Source organism: Pipistrellus kuhlii, unplaced genomic scaffold (genome assembly GCF_014108245.1).
Source record: "Pipistrellus kuhlii isolate mPipKuh1 unplaced genomic scaffold, mPipKuh1.p scaffold_m20_p_3, whole genome shotgun sequence".
In the NCBI taxonomy this organism is placed as follows: Eukaryota; Metazoa; Chordata; class Mammalia; order Chiroptera; family Vespertilionidae; genus Pipistrellus; species Pipistrellus kuhlii.
The window spans coordinates 100,707,475-100,729,047 of record NW_023425529.1 but is presented as its reverse complement, the minus strand read 5'-3'; the positions used below and the strand labels follow the sequence as shown (position 1 = coordinate 100,729,047).

General features: G+C 38.4%; 1 protein-coding gene across 6 annotated transcripts in view; it reads left to right on the top strand.

Annotated features, from left to right (window-relative positions):
• The window catches only part of NBEA (neurobeachin), a 798,235-nt gene that overhangs the window by 175,640 nt on the left and 601,022 nt on the right, over positions 1-21,573 (top strand). For all 6 annotated transcript variants that reach the window (XM_036455167.2, XM_036455161.2, XM_036455163.2 and 3 more), the window contains 6 exons: positions 5,646-5,798; positions 8,474-8,642; positions 15,406-15,485; positions 16,371-16,433; positions 16,526-16,623; positions 19,198-19,290. In XM_036455167.2, the coding sequence (XP_036311060.1) occupies positions 5,646-5,798; positions 8,474-8,642; positions 15,406-15,485; positions 16,371-16,433; positions 16,526-16,623; positions 19,198-19,290 (656 nt within the window). The remainder of the gene's footprint in view (positions 1-5,645; positions 5,799-8,473; positions 8,643-15,405; positions 15,486-16,370; positions 16,434-16,525; positions 16,624-19,197; positions 19,291-21,573) is intronic.

Genomic DNA, 21,573 nt, shown 5'->3' with positions numbered 1-21,573 from the left:
GAAATTTTCTGTCATTATTTCTTCAAATAGGTTTTTAAATCCTTGTTCCTCATCATGTCGTTCTCTCACCCCTATTATACAGGTATTGCTTTGTTTCATGTTGTCCCATAAGCTTCTTAAGCTCTCCTGCATTCCATTTTTTCCCCCCAACTGCAGTTCAGATGGTGTGTATTTTTCTACCCTGTTTTCTACCTCACTGTTTTGGTCCTCCACTTCTATTTGTCCACTGTTGAAACCTTTCCATTGTATTTTTTATTGTAGTTATACCATTCTTCATTTCCTCTTGATTCTTATATATGTTGATTTCCTCATTCAGCTGTTTTAGCAACTTTATGACCCTTGTGCTGAATCTTTCTTTGACATATTGCTTACCTTTATTTCATTTAGTTCCTTTTCTGGTTATTCATCCATTTCTTTCCTTTGGATATTATTTTTCTCCCCTTTTTGCTGTCTCTTTCTTGCCCTGGGCTCTCTACTTGCGGTTGAGGGGTTGAAGCCCCTAATGGTTCAGCTATCTTCAACTCCCAAGTCAAAGGTTGGGTCTGCCTGAGTTTCACACCTTATTGTCTCTGCTCTTAATTGTACCCCCTTCTCCCACAGTTCTGGTCCCTCAGTTGTCCACTTAAGATTCTCGGGGGTGGCAGTGGCCATGCACAGTTCCTCTGGTGTGTGACTCCCTGTGATGGCCCAGGGCCCTCTGGCATGCAATTCACTGTGCGGCCCAGCACCCAATGCAGAATGGTGCCCTAGGACCCACTGGCAACACACATGCATTGTGGTCCTGGGACCTATGGTTGGGCACACCAGATTGCACCAGCAACTCCGACCTGGGCTGGGGAAGGTATGCCAGCTGTATTTGTGTCGGGGGCTGAGCATGCACCTACTGATTGCTGTCTGTGCTGGGTGGGGAGTGCACTGGTCTTTGGCTCTGTACTGAAACCAGGGATAGAGCTGGGCAAAGGGTATCCCTGGCTTGCACTTATAGCACGGACCTGAAGCATGGGCTCCTGGGACACTGGGTTTGGGCTCCTGTGAGGAGGTGAAGCTTGGAAGGTCTGTCTGGTGTATACTCACTGAAGATATCTGGAACCTCTGTAGCTGTACCATGCTGCTACAGTCTGAGGCATGGTGGTCATTCCACATTGATTATGGGCTGGCAAGTCGCTCACTATACAAGTCTGGTGGTGGTGGTGGAGGCTCATCTGGGTGTTGGTATGTGTGCACTTTGGCCTCCATTGCTCCCCTCTTCAAGATGGCCTGAGCTCACCGCTAAAACACCGGCCTTGGAATGCCCGCAGGAGTAGCAGGGACTCCCCGCCTAGGAAAGTTGGATCTGCCAGTCCCCCGGACTCCTATGACATCTAACTATCCCTCACTCCCCATAAACACACCACAAATGTCCCCGCATGGTCCTCTCACTCCTTTGGTTACTCACACTTTCTCCTCCCTGCTGTCTTGTCGGCCCCCTAATCTTTATTGTCTTCTACCCTGATGATATATTATTGTTGACTACATGCATATTGTAATCATTTGAGTTAAAAGATTTCTTATGTAGAAGTATGAAAATGCATGCATGCTTAAAGCAAATTTATGGAGTTGTTACGAGCATGATGAGTGTAGGTAATATTATACCTTAATAATCCTATACTGATAGTGTGACTTTAATCAGTGGCTAATAGAGATAAAGCTATAATATGACCTGAGCTTTAGGGTAGTGTGATAAGTGATTCTACTACTTTGGAGAAGCTGGTGATACTATGAACATGATTCGTAGATGAGGAAGAAGTAATTTGTATAGGTATATACATTTTTTGACATTTGAGTTTTTGTCATTAGCTTTTTTGAACACCGTTTTCTCTATAATATTTTCTACTGAAATTATACTCTAGGGCAGGGGTGTCGAACTCAATCAGAGAAGGGGCCAAAATCTAAAATCCAGCCTAAATCGCGGGCCGAATGGTTTACTGAACAGTCATAAACTGACAATATTAACCAGAAATGTGAATTTAAAATGAGTGGAACAATCTTTTCCTTAACAGTGCTGTTAACCAACTCACATGCTATCAAGCAAAACAGTAATATTGGCATCAAGCAAAACAGTAATATTGGAATGTACCAAAAATGCTCATTGTTTTGTTTTCTGGCTAGATGTCTGACACCGTTTTCCCTGGATCAATGAGTCAATGTTCGGTTTTATTTCTTGGGCTGTAGCATCCCGCAAAACAGCATGGAGGTTGTCATCGGTAATGCGTGATCTGTGCTTGTTTTTGTTCAGATTCATTATTGAAAACATCTGTTCACAAAGATAGGCGCTCCCGAACATGGAGAGAATACGGGCAGCATGAAGTCGGAGCTCTGGCATTGAGTCAGGGGCCAGTAGAGGGTAGAAGTCCTCAATTTCAACATCCTGAAACCTTGATTTCAGGCCACTGTCAGACTGAAGCTCGATTATCTCCATCTGAAGGTGATGAGGCACATTGTTGACATCAACTGTAAAAGGATTGGCAAAGATGCCAAAGCCTGAGTGCTGTGTTCTAAAGTCAGAGAAGCGCCGCTCAAATTCACTTACTTAACGGCTAACTTTGGTAGCCAGCCGTCTGCAAGGAAAAGTACCAGAAATAGTGGTTGAGATACTCAAACAAACGGGAAAGTGGGCAAGATTGTCCTGTTCCAGTTGGGACTTCCATAGTTGAAGTTTACGCTGGAATGCTGTGATCATGTCAGACATCTTCGTGATGACTTGTTTGAGTCCCTGCAGCTTCAGATTCAGTTGGGCGAGATGCTCGCATATGTCACACATCATAGCAAAATCACATAGCCAGGCGGGACCCGACAGTTCAGGCAAGGGCTTTCCTTTACTTTCCATGAAAAGAGCAATTTGTTCTCTGAGCTCAAAAAATCTTTTGAGGACTGCGCTCTTGCTCAGCCATCTTACTTCTGTGTGGTATGGCACGTCTCTGTGCTCTGCACCCACCTCCTGTAAAAACTGCTGGAACTGGCGATGATTCAGGCCACGTGCCCGTATAAAGTTAATAGTTTTAATGACTGTGGTCATTATGTCATTCATGTCCAGAACTTTTCCACACATAGCCTCTTGGTGGATAATGCAATGATAAGTAATCAAGGGTGTGTGGCAGTGACTTTTTTGCATTCTTTCCTTCATTAGTCCAACCAAGCCTTTCTTGTCTCCGCACATTGAAGGTGCGCCATCGGTAGTTAGCCCCACCAACTTTTCCCAGGGTAATTTAAAATTATTTATAGATTTCTCCACAGCCTCAAATATATCTCTACCAGTCGTCGTCCCATGCATGGCAGCTACATCCAAAAGTTCCTCAGTGACAGAGAGGTCGGTCTTTGTAGCACGTATGAAGATGGACAGCTGCGCTGTATCAGTGTTGTCTGTGCTTTCATCGATAGCAAGTGAAAAAGCGAGATAACTGCATGCCTGTTCGGCCAGCTGTGATGATAGATTTCCTGAGAGTTCTTGAACTCTATCTGCAATGGTGTTTCTTGACAAACTGACATTTTGAAAACTCTGTATCTGGTCTGGGCATACTTGCTCACATACTTTTAGCATGCATTGCTTCAAAAAGGCACCCTCTGAAAAACACCTTGAAGTACGGGCAATTTCTTCAGCCACTATAAAGCTTGCTTTCACTGCAGCATCATTTTTCGCTGTAGCCTTTGTAAACATTTGCTGCTGTGATTGTAGTTTGCCTTTTAGTTCTTTAACAATTTTATGCTTTTCTTCCAAAGTATATTTGCCATACTTAACATTATGTTTGGTTTCAAAATGACGACGTATATTGTACTCTTTCATCACCGACACTGTCTCATAACACAATATACACACTGGTTTGCCCTCTCTAAGCACAAACATGTATTCATTTTCCCATTTGTCATTAAATTGTCTGCCTTCACCGCCAACTTTTCTTTTCCTGGACATTTTGGGATCAATATTGGCAGTAAAAGATGTAGTTTATTGGAAATCTGCATTAGAAGGAAAAAGTTGAAAACTGCACAGGGATAGCTTGATTTGGCAGATGGAGTGGAGAAAAAAAAAGTCAGTCAATAAATGCCTGGCTGGGTACAGATAGCAGATTCTGTTGCGATTTTTATGCACTTTATGCCAGGAACTGGCAGCTTCTGCTGTGTATTTTTTATGCCCGCACACTCACTCTCTCCTCTGCTCTGCCACCCGCACAACCACATTGGATGCCGGACTATAGGTCACGCCTCCTGAATCTCGAGTGACTTGTTATCTATGCGCATGCGTAATAGATAGCAAGTATGGCGGCCAGCTAGGCAGCCGGCGAGATCACAAGCCTCCTATGTCATTGTGCGTCATTGTGATGGAACGCAGCGGAGTGCAGTGATGACAGCGCGGTGCGGGCCACATTGCAAGGCCTGGCGGGCCGGATTTGGCCCGCGGGCCTTGTGTTTGACATGTGTGCTCTAGCGTAGCATTTTCAGTTAAACTATAATACAAGTTTGATATGCATAAAATTTTCCAGTAATAAGTAACTTTTGAAGTTAACTTTAATAATGTATTTTATTTAATTTAGTATACCCAAAATATTTCCACTTCATCATATAATCAATATGAAAAAGAGTATTTGGTATTTTGCTTTATTTCTTCATTCTAACTCTTCCAAGTCTAGGATGTACCGGTACATAATTACAGCACATTTCATTTTAGACTAAACACATTTCAAAGGCTTAGTAATTACATATGATTAGTGGCTACTCTATTGGACAGTAAAGCTTTAAGGTTTGATTTGAATTTTGGAAGATCTATCATTTACCTAAATACCATTTGTTACAGGTTATGAATTGGTGATGGCACTTGAAAATTCTTGATGGGAGACCTCAGCATAGAGATTTGTTATATGAAGTTGTGGAAGCCTAAAATATCTAGGGAGAGTGTATTTATTCAGAAGAAAGTTCCAAATAAACAATCTTCAGCAGTTTTCATCTTTTAAGTAAAGGATTCTTTGGAGTAATCTAAGCCTTGTGAATGCCAAAGGAGGACAGTATTTTCAAGCAAACATTATGGATAGGTCAAAAAATTTTATGCTGTGCAAGGTGCAACTCATTTGTAACTTTTTGAACAAAGGTTTCAGTAGAATGGTAGCATCAGTTTATTTTCCCTGTGGGTTGGAGATAGCAAAAGCAGTTTCTACTAATAACTTTTTTGTATGTATATGTATTACAATATAATATTAATTTTAGCTCATTTTTTAAATTTTGTGTTTTTTTTATTTTTAATTTTCCCCTACCAATTTCTAAAAAAAAAAGGAATAGAACAATTTATTATTCATAACATTTTATTATTTATTATTCATAACATATTCATAACATATTTTATTTCTTTAGCTCGAGTTAGGTGGCATTTTTAAACAGATATTTACTATCTGCTGTTATACTAAAAAGAGCTTCAGATAACAAACTATCTTTCAGAGAATTATCTTAATATTCTAAATTTCAAAATAAAATTTAAATATAAAAAGAAATGTAAATTAAAAAATATTTAAAGTATTAGGGATAGCATATGAAAAAAATAGTATATGTTTATGTTGACTCAACAATTTTATACTTTGGTATTCTGCATAGTTTTAGTTTAAATTTCTGTTTTCTTTCTTCAGTCCTCACGAGTTCATATAACTAGAGCCGTCCTAGAGCAATTTTTATCATTTGCAAAATACCTTGATGGTTTATCTCATGGAGCACCTTTGCTGAAGCAGCTTTGTGATCACATTTTATTCAACCCAGCCATCTGGATACATACACCTGCAAAGGTATAAATTTTTTCTCATTTATTTTATTTTATTGTAATGTTGTAACTAGATGCCTAGTGCATGAAATTCGTGCACTCTGATGGGTGTGGTCCCTCAGCCCAGCCTGAGACTTCTTGCCATCTGGGAGCCCTCAGGGGATGTCCAGCTGATGGCTTAGACCCACTTCTTATGGAGACGCTGCCTAAGCCAGCAGTCGGACATCGGTAGCACTGCTGTGAAGACGGGAAAGGCTCCCACCACCGCCGCTGCACTCGCCAGCCATGAGCCTGGCTTTTGGCTGAGTGGTGCTCCCCTTGTGGGAGCACACTGACCACCAGAAGGCAGCTCTTGCATTGAGCATTTGCCCCCTGGTGGTCAGTGCATGTCATAGCGACTAGTTGCTCCACTGTTCAGTTGATTTGCATATTAGCCTTTTATTGTGTAGGACTAGAGGCTGGTGCATGAAATTCGTGCATGGGACGGGGTCCCCTCAGCCCAGCCTGCATCCTCTCCAATCTGGGACCCCTCAGGGTTCATCCCTCTCACAATCCTGGATCTCTGGCTCCTAATCGCTTACCTGCCTGCCTGCCTGGTTACCCCTAACTGCCACTCCCTACTGGCCTGATCACCTCTGTGTGCTGGCCTGATATCCCTAACTGCCCCCCCTGACGGCCTGGTCATCCCTAACTGCCCCCTATTGTTGGCCAGATAAGCCCCCATTTGACTCTCCCTGCCGGCCTGGTCACCCCCACTTCTCTTCTTCTGCCAGCCTAGTCACTCCTCAGTGCCTCCCCCTCCTCACCCCCCCCCCCCCCCCCGTCAGCCTCATCACCCCAAGTACCCCCCCTGTTAGCTTGGTTGCCCCCAACTGCACCCCTCTCCTCTGCCGGCCTGGTCACCCCCAACTATCCCCCCCAATAGCCTGATCACGTCTTACTGCCCCCTCTGCCAGCCTTGTTGCCCCAACTTCCTACTCTGCCAGCCTGGTCACCCCCAACAGTCACTCCTGCTGGATTGGTTGACCCCAAATGTCCCTCCTGGTCGCCCCTCACGGGCCCCTCACTGGTTTGGTCACCTCACTCAGCCTGCTGCTCAGTCATTTGCAAAATACCTTGATGGTTTATCTCATGGAGCACCTTTGAGGTTAAAAATAAATATTTATTAAATATTATTTATATTAAAAAGCGATCAGCAATAAACAGGATCCCTCAGTAATCCCCCTGCTGGCCTGGTTGCCCTATGCAGCTTGCTCTTCATTCATTTGGTTGATCCTCATTATGCCCCCAGCCTGCCTGGTTGCCCCACACAGCCTGTTTGTTTAGTCATTTGGTTATCCCTCAGGCCAGCCCTGGATAGCTGGGGGGTTGAGATTTCTGAGACTCTGGAGGCAGGCATGTGGAGCCGCCGGTCCTGCCTAGGGGCAGGCCTGGCCATGCTGCATGACTGCTGCCCTAACGGGACTGAGGAGACTGGCGCCGCCATCTTGTGGCTGTGGGTGCTGCCATCTTTGAGGGCATGGCAGTCAATTACCATATTCCTTATTGGCTGTAGGCACTGCCATCTTCGTGAGGGCGTGATGGTCAATTAGCATATTCCCTCCTTATTAGATAGGATAATTAGTGGGTCTAAACTATCCAGTAGAGCACATTTGGAATTTTCAGCTTATTTTGTACTCAACATGAAGCAGTTGTATTAAGCTGCATCAAAAATCAAAATATTAAATATGTAAATATTTAAATAAGTGAAACAATAGTTAAAAATTAAGCGTTGATATAACTATATTCTGATGTCATTAGCTATGATTTATACTTTTCCAAAAAAGAGAATTTGGTACACTAATTATTAGAAGACTAAAGAGAGAAAATAATAGATAACCAACTGTATTATGATAATTAGGATTCTGTGATTGAAAAATTGCTTGTATTGTAAATATAGAATTTGTTTTTAAATAAATATATACACAAGACATTTTTTCTAGATTCAACATAAACCTATTAATATTTTGTATACCTGCACTTACAGTTTAATGTTAATCAATAATTAGGGACATATTTTATGATTTTGAACTGCCTTTTGCAATTTTCAAATCTTTCACATAACTTTTTGTACATAATCTTTAAATTATGACTTTTATTACAGTTTATGTTCATTATAGTGCTAATCTCAATTAACCATGAAGTTTGTTCACTATTTCAACAAGGTGTTTGACTTATCTTTTCTTTGTTGACATGGTTAGACTTCCCATAGTGGCAATGGGTTACGATATTTTGAATTTTACATTAAACTTTTAAGATATATGATAATACTATATATTATTTGCAAATATGACATAACTATTTGATATTCTGTGTTTTTTGAGGCTGAATTATACTTTGATTTAGACTTTCAGCTAATTGACTTTTTAAACAATTTGATAATCCTTTCAGATACTTTCAATGGAATTACTGATTTATTTTAAATTATTTCATGTTTAATAACTATTACATTTATTAAAATAAATGGCATTAGATCCTGTTTATTGCTGATCACTTTTTAATATAAATAATATTTAATAAATATTTATTTTTAACCTCATATGCTACTTGCTAGGCCTTTACTAATTTTCATCTAAGTTAGAATAGAGTGCATATGTATAATATAAACACTTGAAACTTTAAAAATTTATTTTAATGGTCTGTTAATATTTTGTGAATTAGGTTCAGCTTTCTCTATACACTTATTTGTCTGCTGAATTTATTGGAACTGCTACCATTTATACCACCATACGCAGAGTAGGAACAGTGTTACAGCTAATGCACACATTAAAATATTACTACTGGGTCATTAATCCTGCTGACAGTAGTGGCATTACACCTAAAGGATTAGGTAAGTATAATCTTTATCTTTACCTTATACTGTACTGTGATAGGTCTATATTCTGAGTACTGTTATAGTTAATAGATATGCTTGGTTATGAAAATATCACTCAACTTTTGTGTTTCTTATTTAGTAAACCATATAAGATATTTTGAGATATTTTTCTTGGTCAAGAAGTTTATAGTTCTGCAATATTAAATTATTTTCACAAAAAGAACAGGTAGAGCGAATAATATTCTATCTTGTGTACAATATACTTATTGTGATTGAGGAAGTATATTCATAATATTAAAAACAGATGAATGATATTGGTCATGATACCATGAATTCTGATAGTTCTTTCAACATTTTGAAATTGTTGACTTTTTTTATATTTGTTTCCCAACTTCATAGTTTCTTACAAGTATAGAAGAAGCTAATTATTCACTGCATTGGGTTGTTTAAAATATACTGAAAGTTATTTTCTAATTATAGAAAAATACATACTTTTCATAGAAAATATAATAATATAAAAGAAAAATTATTCATAACCCAAACCTCAGGAATTAACTGTTACAAGTTTGGTGTATGTTCTTCCACTGTTTCTCATTAAATAAATCTGAGAAATATTTAAACTCTTAAAGAAATAAGGCTTTCTTGATTTTTGCATATTTTTGTTTTCTTAGGTCTGTATAAGATGATGTGCCATTTACCTATTTCTAAAGTTTTGATTCTATAAATAATCAAATCTACAGATAATTATTTGGGGCACATGATGATGAGTTGTCTTATTGCCACTAGTATTAATTTTGATCATTTGATTATGGTGGCTTATACCAGGGTTTTCTTTTTTTAAAACTGTTTTTGAACTTATTGGGGTGACATTGGTTAGTAAAATTATATAGGTTTCAGGTGTATAATTCTGTAATACATCTGTGTATTGTAATGTGTGTTCAGCACCCTTTATCTCTCCATACCTCTTACCCTCTACCGTCCTCCCATTCCTTTTTCTTCTGGTAATCACTGAGGGAAAAATCATACCTTTTTTTTGTTTTGTTGTTGTTACTTAATCCCTTTACCTTTTCAACCAGCCCTGCAACCCCACTTCCCTATGATGGCTGTCAGTCTGTTCTCTGTGTCTGTGATTCTTAGTCTGTTTAAAATTACTTGTTTCTCTCTTGTAATAAGTATTTTATGAGAAAATACATTGAGATATGTAAGTATCCGCTTTTTAAATAAACTCACTGATTCTTCCATAACTCTTGTCAGAATTGATTTTTACTCTGAATGTTGCCAAGAAGCAATATTTTTAACATTTATTTCTTTCAATTCTACTGCAGAAATAACTCATTTTTCTACTCCATTTATTTATTTTCTCATTTTTAATATTCGTATACATTTTTCAAGGTTTCCTATTTTATTTAGTATGTTGTACCAGTAGTTGGTAGGCTTTCTCAGGGAAGAGCCAGACAGAAATTATTAGGTTTAGGGTACCTTAATGTCTCTGTTGCCAACAGTTTAGTTTGCTACTGTGTTGCAAAAACAGTCCCCCAAAAACCCAAACCCAAAACACTATTTATAGTATGTAAATGAATGGGTATGGTTTGGTTCATGAAACTTTAAAAAAATCTGCCTTGATGTAACCCAAAGACTATTCCCTCAGTTGTATGAACATTTATTTTTATGTTCACGTTGTCTCAGATTTTGCCAGTAGGAGCCCCTTCATATGAGTTCTTGGGTTTTTATGACTGATGTCCATATTTTTTTGGTACTTCCTTGCCTTCTAGTATAAGATGCCCTTTGTTCATGTTATACTTTTCTCATCTGAGTCCTGGATTCATCCATTTCTTCAAGGAGTCCTAGATTGTTTTGGTAAATACAGTTTTTAGAAACCAGAATTTTGGTATTAAATATGCTTGTTGTATTTATTCTTCTTTGGTGTTATTGGTTTCTGGGCATTTTTAGTGAAAATGATGCAGAGATATAAATACATGCATTCATCTAAACTGATCTACCTGTATTAAAACCTGTGAGTTTATACCTTCAATCCCAGCCCAAAACTGTGGTTCAATATAACCTCAAACACATCCTATTTCAGCTTTCTTCCTTTAATAGTGAGAATTCTTACTCCCAGTATCTTTAATATATTTAGATTAGAGGCTTAGTACATGAAAATTCGTGCATTTGGGGTGGTGGGGGAGTCCCTCAGCCTGTTCTTAACCCTCTCACAGTCCAACAGCCCTCAGGAGATATCCACCTGCCAGCTTAGGCCCACTCCTTGGGGGATCAGGCCTTAGCTGGCAGTCAGACATTCTTCTGTCAGCGGGGAGCAGGCCTAAGCCACAGTCCAACATCCTTAGCACTGCTGCAGAGGTGGGAGAGGCTTCCACCACCACCACTGTGCTCACAGCCCATCAGCCCGGCTTGTGACTGAGGGGAGCTCACTCTGTGGGAGTACACTGATCACCAGGGGGGCAGCTCCTGTGTTGAGCATCTGCCCCCTGGTGGTCCATTATGCCTATTAGTGGCCAGTTGTTCTGCTGTTTGGGTCAATTTGCATATTGCCCTTTTATTATATAGGATATTTGCACATTCTACATTATGAAACCAGTGTTCTGACACCTACACCATCACCTTTTCAGCATTGACAATCCTCTTGGCTCTGACCCTCCACAACTTTAACTGTGGATGATCCTTATTGCCTCCTTGCCCTCCATTGTTTCTTTGCCATTGCATACCACTGGCCTCTATTGTTTTTTTGCTTTGTCCTGAAGGTGTTGCCTCCTAGTCCATGCTAGCCTCTGGTGTCTCTTTGGCCTCTGCTATCTTCTAGACTCGTAGGCCTTGCTGGCTCTGGCCGTGAAAAGAGATGAGAGGGGAAAAATCACATATATATCCTATATAATAAAAGCCTAATATGCAAAATGCCCCCTTTGCATGGTTGTTCAACTGGGAGAATGGGAGTTCAACCGCTTGGTATAATGTGCACTTACCACCAGGCAGCGGCACAGCACTGGCAGCAGGTGGCAGTGTAGGCCCTGATGAAAGTGGAACCTAGGTGGGATGGTGAAGCAGGTGAGTGGGCGGCACCAAGCCAAGGCAGGTGCAAAAGGAGGCCTGATTGCCATGTGGATCGCCTTGCAGGAGCCAGCCAGCAACAGTGGTGGGGGAGGGGTCGCCACCTGGCTCCCAGGCACTGAGGGAGACAGGTGGCACCCCAGCCTGATCAGTTGCCCTGCAGGTGGGATGGTGGATTAGGTGAGGGGGTGGTGCCAGGCTAAGGCGGGGCAGCAAGGCTAGGGGCCACAAGCTGGGGCTATGAGACTGGGGTGCGAGCTGAGACCTGATCTCCACAGGCCATCCTGAGGGACTCCACTGGTGCATGAATTCGTGCACCAGGCCTCTAGTGTATATGTGTGTGTTGCTGAAAATATTACATAGGTCCTCCTTTTTGGAAGAGCTTTTTTTTTTCTTTAAAATTTTTTTTTCTTTATTGATTAAGGTATTACTTGTGTCCATACCCCACCCCCAGTGCCCCTTTCACACACCCCATTTTTCTTTATTTTAAAAATATATATTTTTATTAATTTTTAGAGAGAAGAAGGGAGAGAGAGAAATATAGATGTGAGGGAGAAACTTTTATCAGCTGCTTACTGCAACCTGGGCATATGGCCTAACTGGGAGTCGAACCAGCAACCTTTTGGTGAATGTGATAATGCTCAACCAACTGAGCCACACAAATCAGGGTGAACATGTCTTTTTCTTTATGGAAAAGAGGGATAGAGAAGCCTCAATTTGAGAGAGACACATTGATTGGTTGCCTGCTGAACCACCCCAACTGGAACCATCAATGGAATCTGCAACCCATGTATGTGTCCTTGACTGGGTATCTGACCCAGGACTCTCAGGTGCACAGGGCAATATTCTAACCACTACACTATGCTAGTATTATATGTGTAAGTATAAAATGAACATATTTTCTAATCCATCTGAAATTTTGTTACTTAGTGTTATGTCAAATTCTGATTGAAACTTATAGTTTGCTTTCATTAATACTGTTTTAAACTAAAATGCTTTAAGGACATAGTAAAGATACTTTGTCCTTCATCAGCTTTTTATTGAACCTTTGTGAAGTATGATCTTTTTTACTTTGATTCTGATTAGTAATTTTGTTTTTTAAATTATTTTATATGGTTCACTGTAAAAACATTTATTTATATTATAAATATCATGGGAATACATGAACTTGGTAGCAAGTAAAATAATAGAAAGTTTTATGAGTAAAAAATAATATTCTCAAAGGATCCAAGGTTATCAGCTTTACATATATGCTTTGGCCATTATTTTCCTTCTCGTGTATGTACATAGATGTTTCAAGTTATAGGTGTTTTTTTTTTATATATATATTACTAGAGGCCCAATGCATGAAGATTCATGCAAGAATGGGCCTTCCTTCCCCTGGCTGCCGGCACTGCGTTCACACATGACTGGAGCCATCTTTCCACCTTTGCTCCAACATGGAGCCACCTTTCTACCTTCACTCTGGCCTGGAGCCACCATTCTACCTTCATACACTGCCCAGAGGCCCGGAGTGGCTGGGGTTATGCAGAACACCTGTGTCATTGCCATGGGGATGATGCAAGTGCCCTGCCCCCAGCTGCTCAGTGCCTGTGTATGCAAATAACCCACCATCTTTGTTGGGTTAATTTGCATATTCACTTTTTATTGGCTGGTGGGTGTTGTGAAGGTATGGTCAGTTTGCATCTTTCACTTTTATTAGTGTAGATAAACACAAAGTGGTATTATATGTGTAAATATAAAGTGAACCTTAATAAGAATAATTTAAAAAATAAAGGTAGAATTTTAGCCCTCTAAATAAATAAATAAATAAATAAATAAATAAATAAATAAAATGAACCTTAAGTACACTAAGCTTAAGAAATAGAACATTATCATAAGCCTGTTTGAAGGTGAACATACCTTCCTCCCCTCTCCAGCCTAGAGATTTCCCCATCTTTAATTTTATCTTTATTGTGCTTTTACTTTACTTGAGTACTTTTTATTTTATACTATGCTTTACTCCTTTGCTATTTAAATCAATCATGTTAGGAATATTCACATAATGGAAATAGAACTTTGCAAATGACCTAAATCAGGACCTCACTCTCCACCTTGTACAGTTCTTTCCCTGCATTCAACTGGTTAATGGGTTTCCCTGCCAGGCTGTTCTCAATGTTCAATTTCTTCACCTAAGAAGTGTTTCTACAATAGATGTTCATTTTATAATAATTCATTAAGTTGTACATGTATATCTTTTGTATAAGTGCTTTTTTACACAGCGAAAAATATTATTTTAAGAATACCTAATACCAGTGTTAATAAAAAGGATAGGATACTTTGTATTATTGGCAAAAGTGGGACAAAGATGTAGAAGGGAGTCTTGGAAAAATAGGAAAGATATTTCTTTCTCAAGAATAAAAAGAGTAGATTATTTGAATGTTAATTTGCTTTGAGATATAATAATCTACATGTTAATTTTTGCTGAATAAATAAGAGATGCTAGAAATGATACATAAAGAGATTATAGTTTGAAAACTATAATGGTTGCATTAAGAAAAGTTTGATGTTTAAGGACTATCACGGTTCTAGCTACCTGCCTTAAAGGCATAATTTAATTTTTGCATATTATTTATTTTGTATATACCGTATTTTTCGGACCATAAGACGCACTTTTTTCCCCCCAGAAGTGGGGGGAAAAAGTCCCTGCATCTTATGGTCCAAATATAGCCTACACATATACTTTTAAAAAAAAGTTTTTTTACTTGCCCGGCTCTGTGTGGTCTCTGTGTGCTTGCCCGGCTCTAAAATGGTTCTAAATGCTGCTGTTTACTTTACAGGGTTGATTACATGTGTTTATGACTGTGATGTTGGGTTTTAATGCACATAAAATATTTTAGGACACTATTTGTTTCAGAATCTTTTTTTCTTCATTTCCCTTCTCTAAAAACTGGTGCGTCTTATGGTCCGGTGCGTCTTATGGTCCGAAAAATACGGAAATTTATGTAAATTAGGTATATAAATATATACAAATTTATATTTTGTATATAATTTAATTTTGTATATTATATATTACATGTGCTTTTTGTATATTTTCATTTTTTTGGTAATTATCTGCAGTTAATTAACTTGAAATTTAGATACTATAATGTAATTTACATATATTTAATGTAACTAAATATATATATTAATTACCATTGTCATTTTCATTTATTGACTCATAAGCATTTATTGAGAGACCACTATAATATGTATTTGGTATATACATGTGACAGAAGAAAAGACTTGCAAAGAAATAATTACAATAGTGTCACTCTTTCTATGCTTTATTTTTTAAATGAAAACCCTTTTGAGGATGGACGATATTTTGGGAAAACTTGGATTTGAGGGGTAATAGAGAACCAACCTATTAAGTTAATAGAAGTGGGGAAAAGTATTTGTGTAACCATTTGATAATTATACATTTATCCATGTATAATAATGTAATTTTTAAAAAGTTATTCCCTCAAGTCTGACATTTAGTGAATAATTTGAAATTGTTAAAACTCTGAAAAATTACTGTTTAAATCCTCTGATATAATTGAAAGTATGGAGCATTAGTATTAATAAATATTATAATTATATCAAATATAACTATTAAAGAATTCCTTACTATCCTAACATTATTGCATTAAGATTATTTAATAACAAAAATTTTTCCTGTTTTTCTTTTTCTTTTTTCTTTTTTTTATTTCAGATGGTCCACGGCCATCACAAAAAGAAATTATATCACTACGGGCGTTTATGCTACTTTTTCTGAAACAGCTAATACTAAAGGTAAAATGATTTTATGTAATTTAGAATTACAATATATTAGATGAAAATAAATTTTTGGTATAGTTTAAAATAATTATCATAAAATTAGCACAAACTGTTTAATTCATGGATTATTTTCAGAATTTTATAAATCTTAGTATTAACTTTGGTTGAATTATATTTTTTGTTAAATACTCTTTGAGATTCTCTATATTAATGGTTATAGCACAAAAGCAAGGAACATGTGAATATGAAACAAGAATAAAGATTTTATTCCAGAAAATGGTGTGTGTCTTCTTTTAATAAGGCTTATATTAATGTATTTTATCAAAGTAGGGTTTTTAAGAGATTAATATTTTAAAAATGGAAAATAAAGATAAAATTTTCAACATTGTGAAGTTTTATAGCAATTTGCATTATTTTTCAATTTTACTTAATTTTTATTGATTTCATAATGGAAGGGAGATGGAGAGGTAGAAACATTAATGATGAGAGAGAATCATTGATTGGCTGCCCTCCTGCATGCCCCCCAGGTATGATGGGATGTGACCTCCTGGTTTATAGGTCAATAGTCAACCATCATGGCACACTGCAGCGGCAGTAATTTGCATTATTTTAAGGAAAGAGTATATGTTTAAAAATAGTGATTATTAATACAACAACATGATCAAAATACACTAACTCTTTATAGGGAATGTCAATCAAATATTAAATTCAGAGAATAAATACAAATTTCTAAATATTTATTTAAACTGAAGTAATATAGTCTCTTGATTAGGAAGTATCTGGATATTTTAACTAAAATATTATTTAAGTTTTTTAAAATTTCTTTAAAAATGCTCATTTTGATGCCTTTAATTAAAGTTTTAATTTTAGATTTAAATTAATTCTGTTTTTAAACATTAGGATCGAGGGGTCAAAGAAGATGAACTTCAGAGTATATTAAATTACCTACTTACAATGCATGAGGTAGGACATGGTCTGGCTCTTCTATTTTAATTATTTTATTCAAAACATAGCATAAAGTTTTAACTAAAGAAATTTTGGTTATTCTTATGCAGGATGAAAATATTCATGATGTGTTACAGTTATTAGTGGCTTTAATGTCAGAACATCCAGCCTCAATGATACCAGCTTTTGATCAAAGAAATGGAATAAGGTATGAGTATAATATTAGCATTTTAATAAACTTTAATTGAATACAGTTGTGCTTTTTTGAATGGCCCCTATTCTATGAACTTTTGAATAAATATAGCAGTCTTACATAATAAAAGGAAATAAATGGAGGAAGGTGCTATATAAACTCCAAAATGTAACTGATGAGGTATATACTAGAAAATGGATCTCAGCTCTCAAGAAGAGTAATTAAATTGTTTCTATACTGGATAGTATTATTCTAAGAAATAAGCCAGTCAGAGAAAGACAAGTATCACATGATGTCACTCATTTGTGGAATCTAATGAACAAAAATAAAATGATGAACAAAATAAATCAAGAGACATAATATCACGGAAGAGACTTTGGAATCTCAGAAGGAAGAGGATGGGGGGACAGAAAGAGATTAACCAAAGAACTGTCCTAATATATAAAAACTCAGGGTCTGTAACGACCGACATAAGGTTTGACTGAGAAATGCATGTGTATTTATCTTTATTTTAAAGTTAGGAATATACAATGAGTTTTCAAATTCAAAATATTGTTATAGTTTACTTTTATCCTAATATATAAAACCCTGGGTCCATCACATCCATAAGGACAAGAGGCTCAACCTAATGCCCAGACTGCACAAGCAGCAGGCTCTGGTAGGTGGGGACTTGTGCAGTGGTCATGAGGACAGAGGAGGCGGGACTGGCACTCACACTCATTCACAACTGCGAGCGTGCGCGCGCGCACACACACACACACACACACCACCCACCAGCTCACAGCCCTTTCTCCCTTTCTTTCCCTTCCTTCTAGGTCGCTCTCAGGACCTCTCTCAGAATGAGGGAACAAAACAGACTGGGCTTGAGAAGGCCTGGATGGAAGGGAGGGCGGGCAGAGGGTGGGTGGAATGATCCCCACTGGCCCCACCTCCTCCCAGCCAGGAAAGAGGAAGAGGGAGACTGGGAGGCAGGGAGGTCTGGAGGAGTGCTGAGAAAAAACAAAGTGAGACAGAGACTGGGAGAGATCAGGCTGTCAGGGGAGGACATTTGGGGCAACCAGGCTGGCAGGGGAGGGAAGTTGGGGGTGATCAGGCAGGCAGAGGTAGTTGGGGGTGAGATCAGGCCCACAGGGGAGGCCAGTTAGGTGCAGACAGGCAGGCAGGCAAGCAGAGGCATTTAGGGATGATCAGGCAGGCAAGCAGGTAAGCAGTTAGGAGCCAGCAGTCCCAAATTGCGAGAGGGATGTCCAACTGCTTGTTTAGGCCAGATGCCTGTGGAATTGAGCCTAATCTGGCAGTTGGACATCCCCTAAGGGATCCCTGATTGGAGAGGGTGCAGGGTAGGCTGAGGGAACCTCACCTTCATGCACGAATTTCATGCACCAGGTCAATAGTCTATATATATAAAAGCCTAAGTGACCTTTAGACTTCTCAATTGGTAGCTACGATGCACACTGACCACCAGGGGGCAGACACTCTGACCGATAGGTTAGCTTGTTGCTGGGGACTGGGCTGGACATGCCCTGGAACCCTCTCTCAGTCCCTCCCTGCCCAGCCAACTTCCCATGGTCCCTCCCCAAGCTGGCTGGCTCCAATTGGCCCCAATCAGGAGGCTGGACACACCCTGGAGCCCTCACACTGTCTCTCCCCATCCCCTTTCATGCATCTGTGGAGTCACTCAGGCTGGCTTGTGCCCTCTCGCTACCTGGGAACCCTTGGAAGATGTCCACAGGCCAGACCCAGGGACCCCACTGTTGCACGGATCCATGTACTGGGCCTCTAGTATGCATATATGCATAACCCATGGACACAGACAGTAGTGCATAGAAGGCCTGGGTGTGGGTGAGGGCCTCACTGGGTGGAATAAAGGCTACATCTGTAATACTTACAACAATAAAGATAAATTAGAAAAAATAAAGACATTTCAAGAAGTGGGAAGAGCAATTTGTTTTTTGCAGGAAAATGAGAGTATGGAATAATTCGGCCAAAGAGAACACAAGAAAATCAATGAGTTTAGGATCAAGAGCTAGAAAAGTGGCCTGGAGTGGAAGGTCCATAGCATGTTAAATTTAGATTTGTTCTGTTGATGAAAATTTATGAATTTTTAATGGGGAACTTATTTACTTAGATTTCAATTTTGTAAAATATAGTCAACTGTGTGGAAAAGAGTTGGAAAGGAACAAAATTGTAGTGAGTTCATGTAGTGAGTTCATTAGAGCAATTATTATATTCATCAGTGTTAGGGATGATAAGTTAGGGTAGTGGCAGTACAATGGCAATTATATAGATGAAAAATGTCTTAGGGCAAGAGGACAAAGCAAAGGACTTTGAAGATTAACTTTATTTATTAAGATTTAAAGTAATTATTATAAATAAGTGGGACATAATTTTTTGTTAATATATTTTTGAAGGTCAAGTTTAAATAAAAATTAATAAAATGTGCTAATTCCCCCCCCCCCCCCAAGAATTTGTAATCCTGAGTGGTATTTTATATTTTACATATGTGAAATTGAATTGTAAAGGATACAGTGCTTATATTTTCAGTACTTATAGAAGTTTAAAAGATCACTGGTTTCTATATTTTTTTAGGGTAATCTACAAATTATTGGCTTCAAAAAGTGAAAGTATTTGGGTTCAAGCTCTGAAGGTTTTGGGATACTTTCTGAAGCATTTAGGTCACAAGTAAGTAGAAGTTTTTTTATAATGAATAATAGAAATTGTATTTTTACTCCTTTTGTATCTAATTTTACATGCAATCTGATTGGAATAATCTTACAATGGAAAATAGCTTCTTATGGTAAAAGTTGCAAAAATATTTTATAAGACAGTATTTATTAATAGTAGATTATATAACAAATATCACAATTTCAGTAACAGTGTATTCCTATATGCTTGCTAAAAAAATATTGTCCATCTTGATATAATATTTCATCAAATAAAGTATCGCACATTGGATAGGATTTCAATGAAAATTTACTTGTATCATGTATATTAAAATTTCCTTAGAGCTATTTCTTTGCTTACATGCTAAGTCAATATTTTATTATTTGGTACATTGGCCTTTACTGGCATTGGCCTTATTAATCACTTTTGTGATTTAAAAGTCCTAAAATATATTTTTTCCCCAAAGTCCATAAGTCAGGTACTTTAAAAGTCACCTGCTGATACAATAAGTTTTTTTACACTGTTTTGACCACTGTATGATTACTCTTTTTTAAAATCCATTTTCTATGCAAATGAGCCAGCCAAAATTAGTGCTTTTATTGAAATACTAGTAGCCCTGCACACGTAATATGCAAAGTTGTCACACCATGAAGCATAATGACTGACCGAGTAATGACTGGATCACGGATCAGCAGGAGGGTGGTGCAACAAGCTACAAGGGGGGGCAGGGCAGTGGGCGGAGAGTTACTGGAGGGTGGCAGCAAGCTACTGGCATGCTACTGGCACATGGATTTATCTTTATTATATAGGATTGCCAAGTGGGATTCCTGTCAGAACCTTACTTTGGCAGTTCTTTTTAGTGTTTAAATTTACCAAGAGTTTACTGATAAGACTGATGAAAACTCCACAAAATCCTGATAAAAGATACTATTTTCGTTTTGTTATCAAAACAATATTTAAGTAAAAGGGAATAAAGATAGCAATGATACAAAGACTAATTCAGTGTAACCGGATTGTAGGAAAAAATTACCTATTTATGAGGGAACAGTATATAGATTACTGAGAATGAGAAACATATATACTTCAGTATTAAGAGAAAAGGTTGCTTATTTAAAGAAATCGATTATGAGATATTAATAAAAGATTCTAACTAAGATGCATCTGTTGAAACTTGTAAAGAAAGCACATTTAAAAATATAAAAATGTGAAAAAATTGCTATTGACTACATCATTGTGATTAGAAATTTATGATATGTTAAAACAATAAATAAATTATTTGCTTCTGAGGAAGAACAACTACTAACCACATGAGGACTAACATAAATAAATTTCTATAAGGAGACAAAGAAGAAGCCACTTGGAGACTGGTAGGAGAGATGGAGACATAGAACAGACAGGTCACACACCCACGGTGTGTTAAGAATCAGAAGAGGTATATTGGTTGCATTGTTTTCACCTCAGAAATGAGTGATCCCAGCCCCAAATGTAGCTCTTCACCCAGACAAGCAGTGTTGGGAAGAGGAATCCTTATCATCTGACTGAAAACCAGAAGGGATAGCATCTGAGTAAGATTGAGGGCTGCTAGAGACCAAGTTGATTCTTTTGAGGGGCGCATACATGGCTTCTCATTCACAAACTCATTCATTTTAAGCTTCAGTTCAGAGGCAGCAGCTTGAGACAAATACAGGGAGGATCTGAATTAATTAACTTCAGCATGAAGGCTGCAGAGGCACGGATTCGGGTAGCTTTTCTCAGGGACAGAAGTGCGGGCAGGCATCATTATTACTTTGTTGAACTTTTCCCCCTCCACGCTTACAGGCTCAAGCTGGGATCAAATCTGAGCTAAGATTGTTCACCTTGTGCTGGTGATTTCCTGAGACCTGGCCCCACACAACTCATACACTAGGTCAATACCTTTTTCCAATCGATTTTCCATACCAGCAGCCTGCCTGGCTCATGCTGCAACTTTCCCAAAATCTTTTAAAGGTCCACAAATCCCAAAGAAGCAACAGCTAGCCTGGCTATGCCCTCTTTCTCTTCTAAGCAGCTCTAAGCCATGCACAAAGTGGCAACTGGTCTCACCTTGCATTGTAGATTCCACCAAGTGGTCCCAAGCCTGGCATAAATGGCAGCCAGCCTTAGCTTGGAACAGAGCTTCAAGTAAGCAGTGACAAGCTTGGCAAAAGTGACAGCTCTTCTCAAGTCACATCATGGTACCCACCAAAGGGTCCAAAGCTCTGTACTAGTGATAGCTGGCCTCAATTCATAGCATACCCTCTCACAAGTGCCTCCAAGACCAGC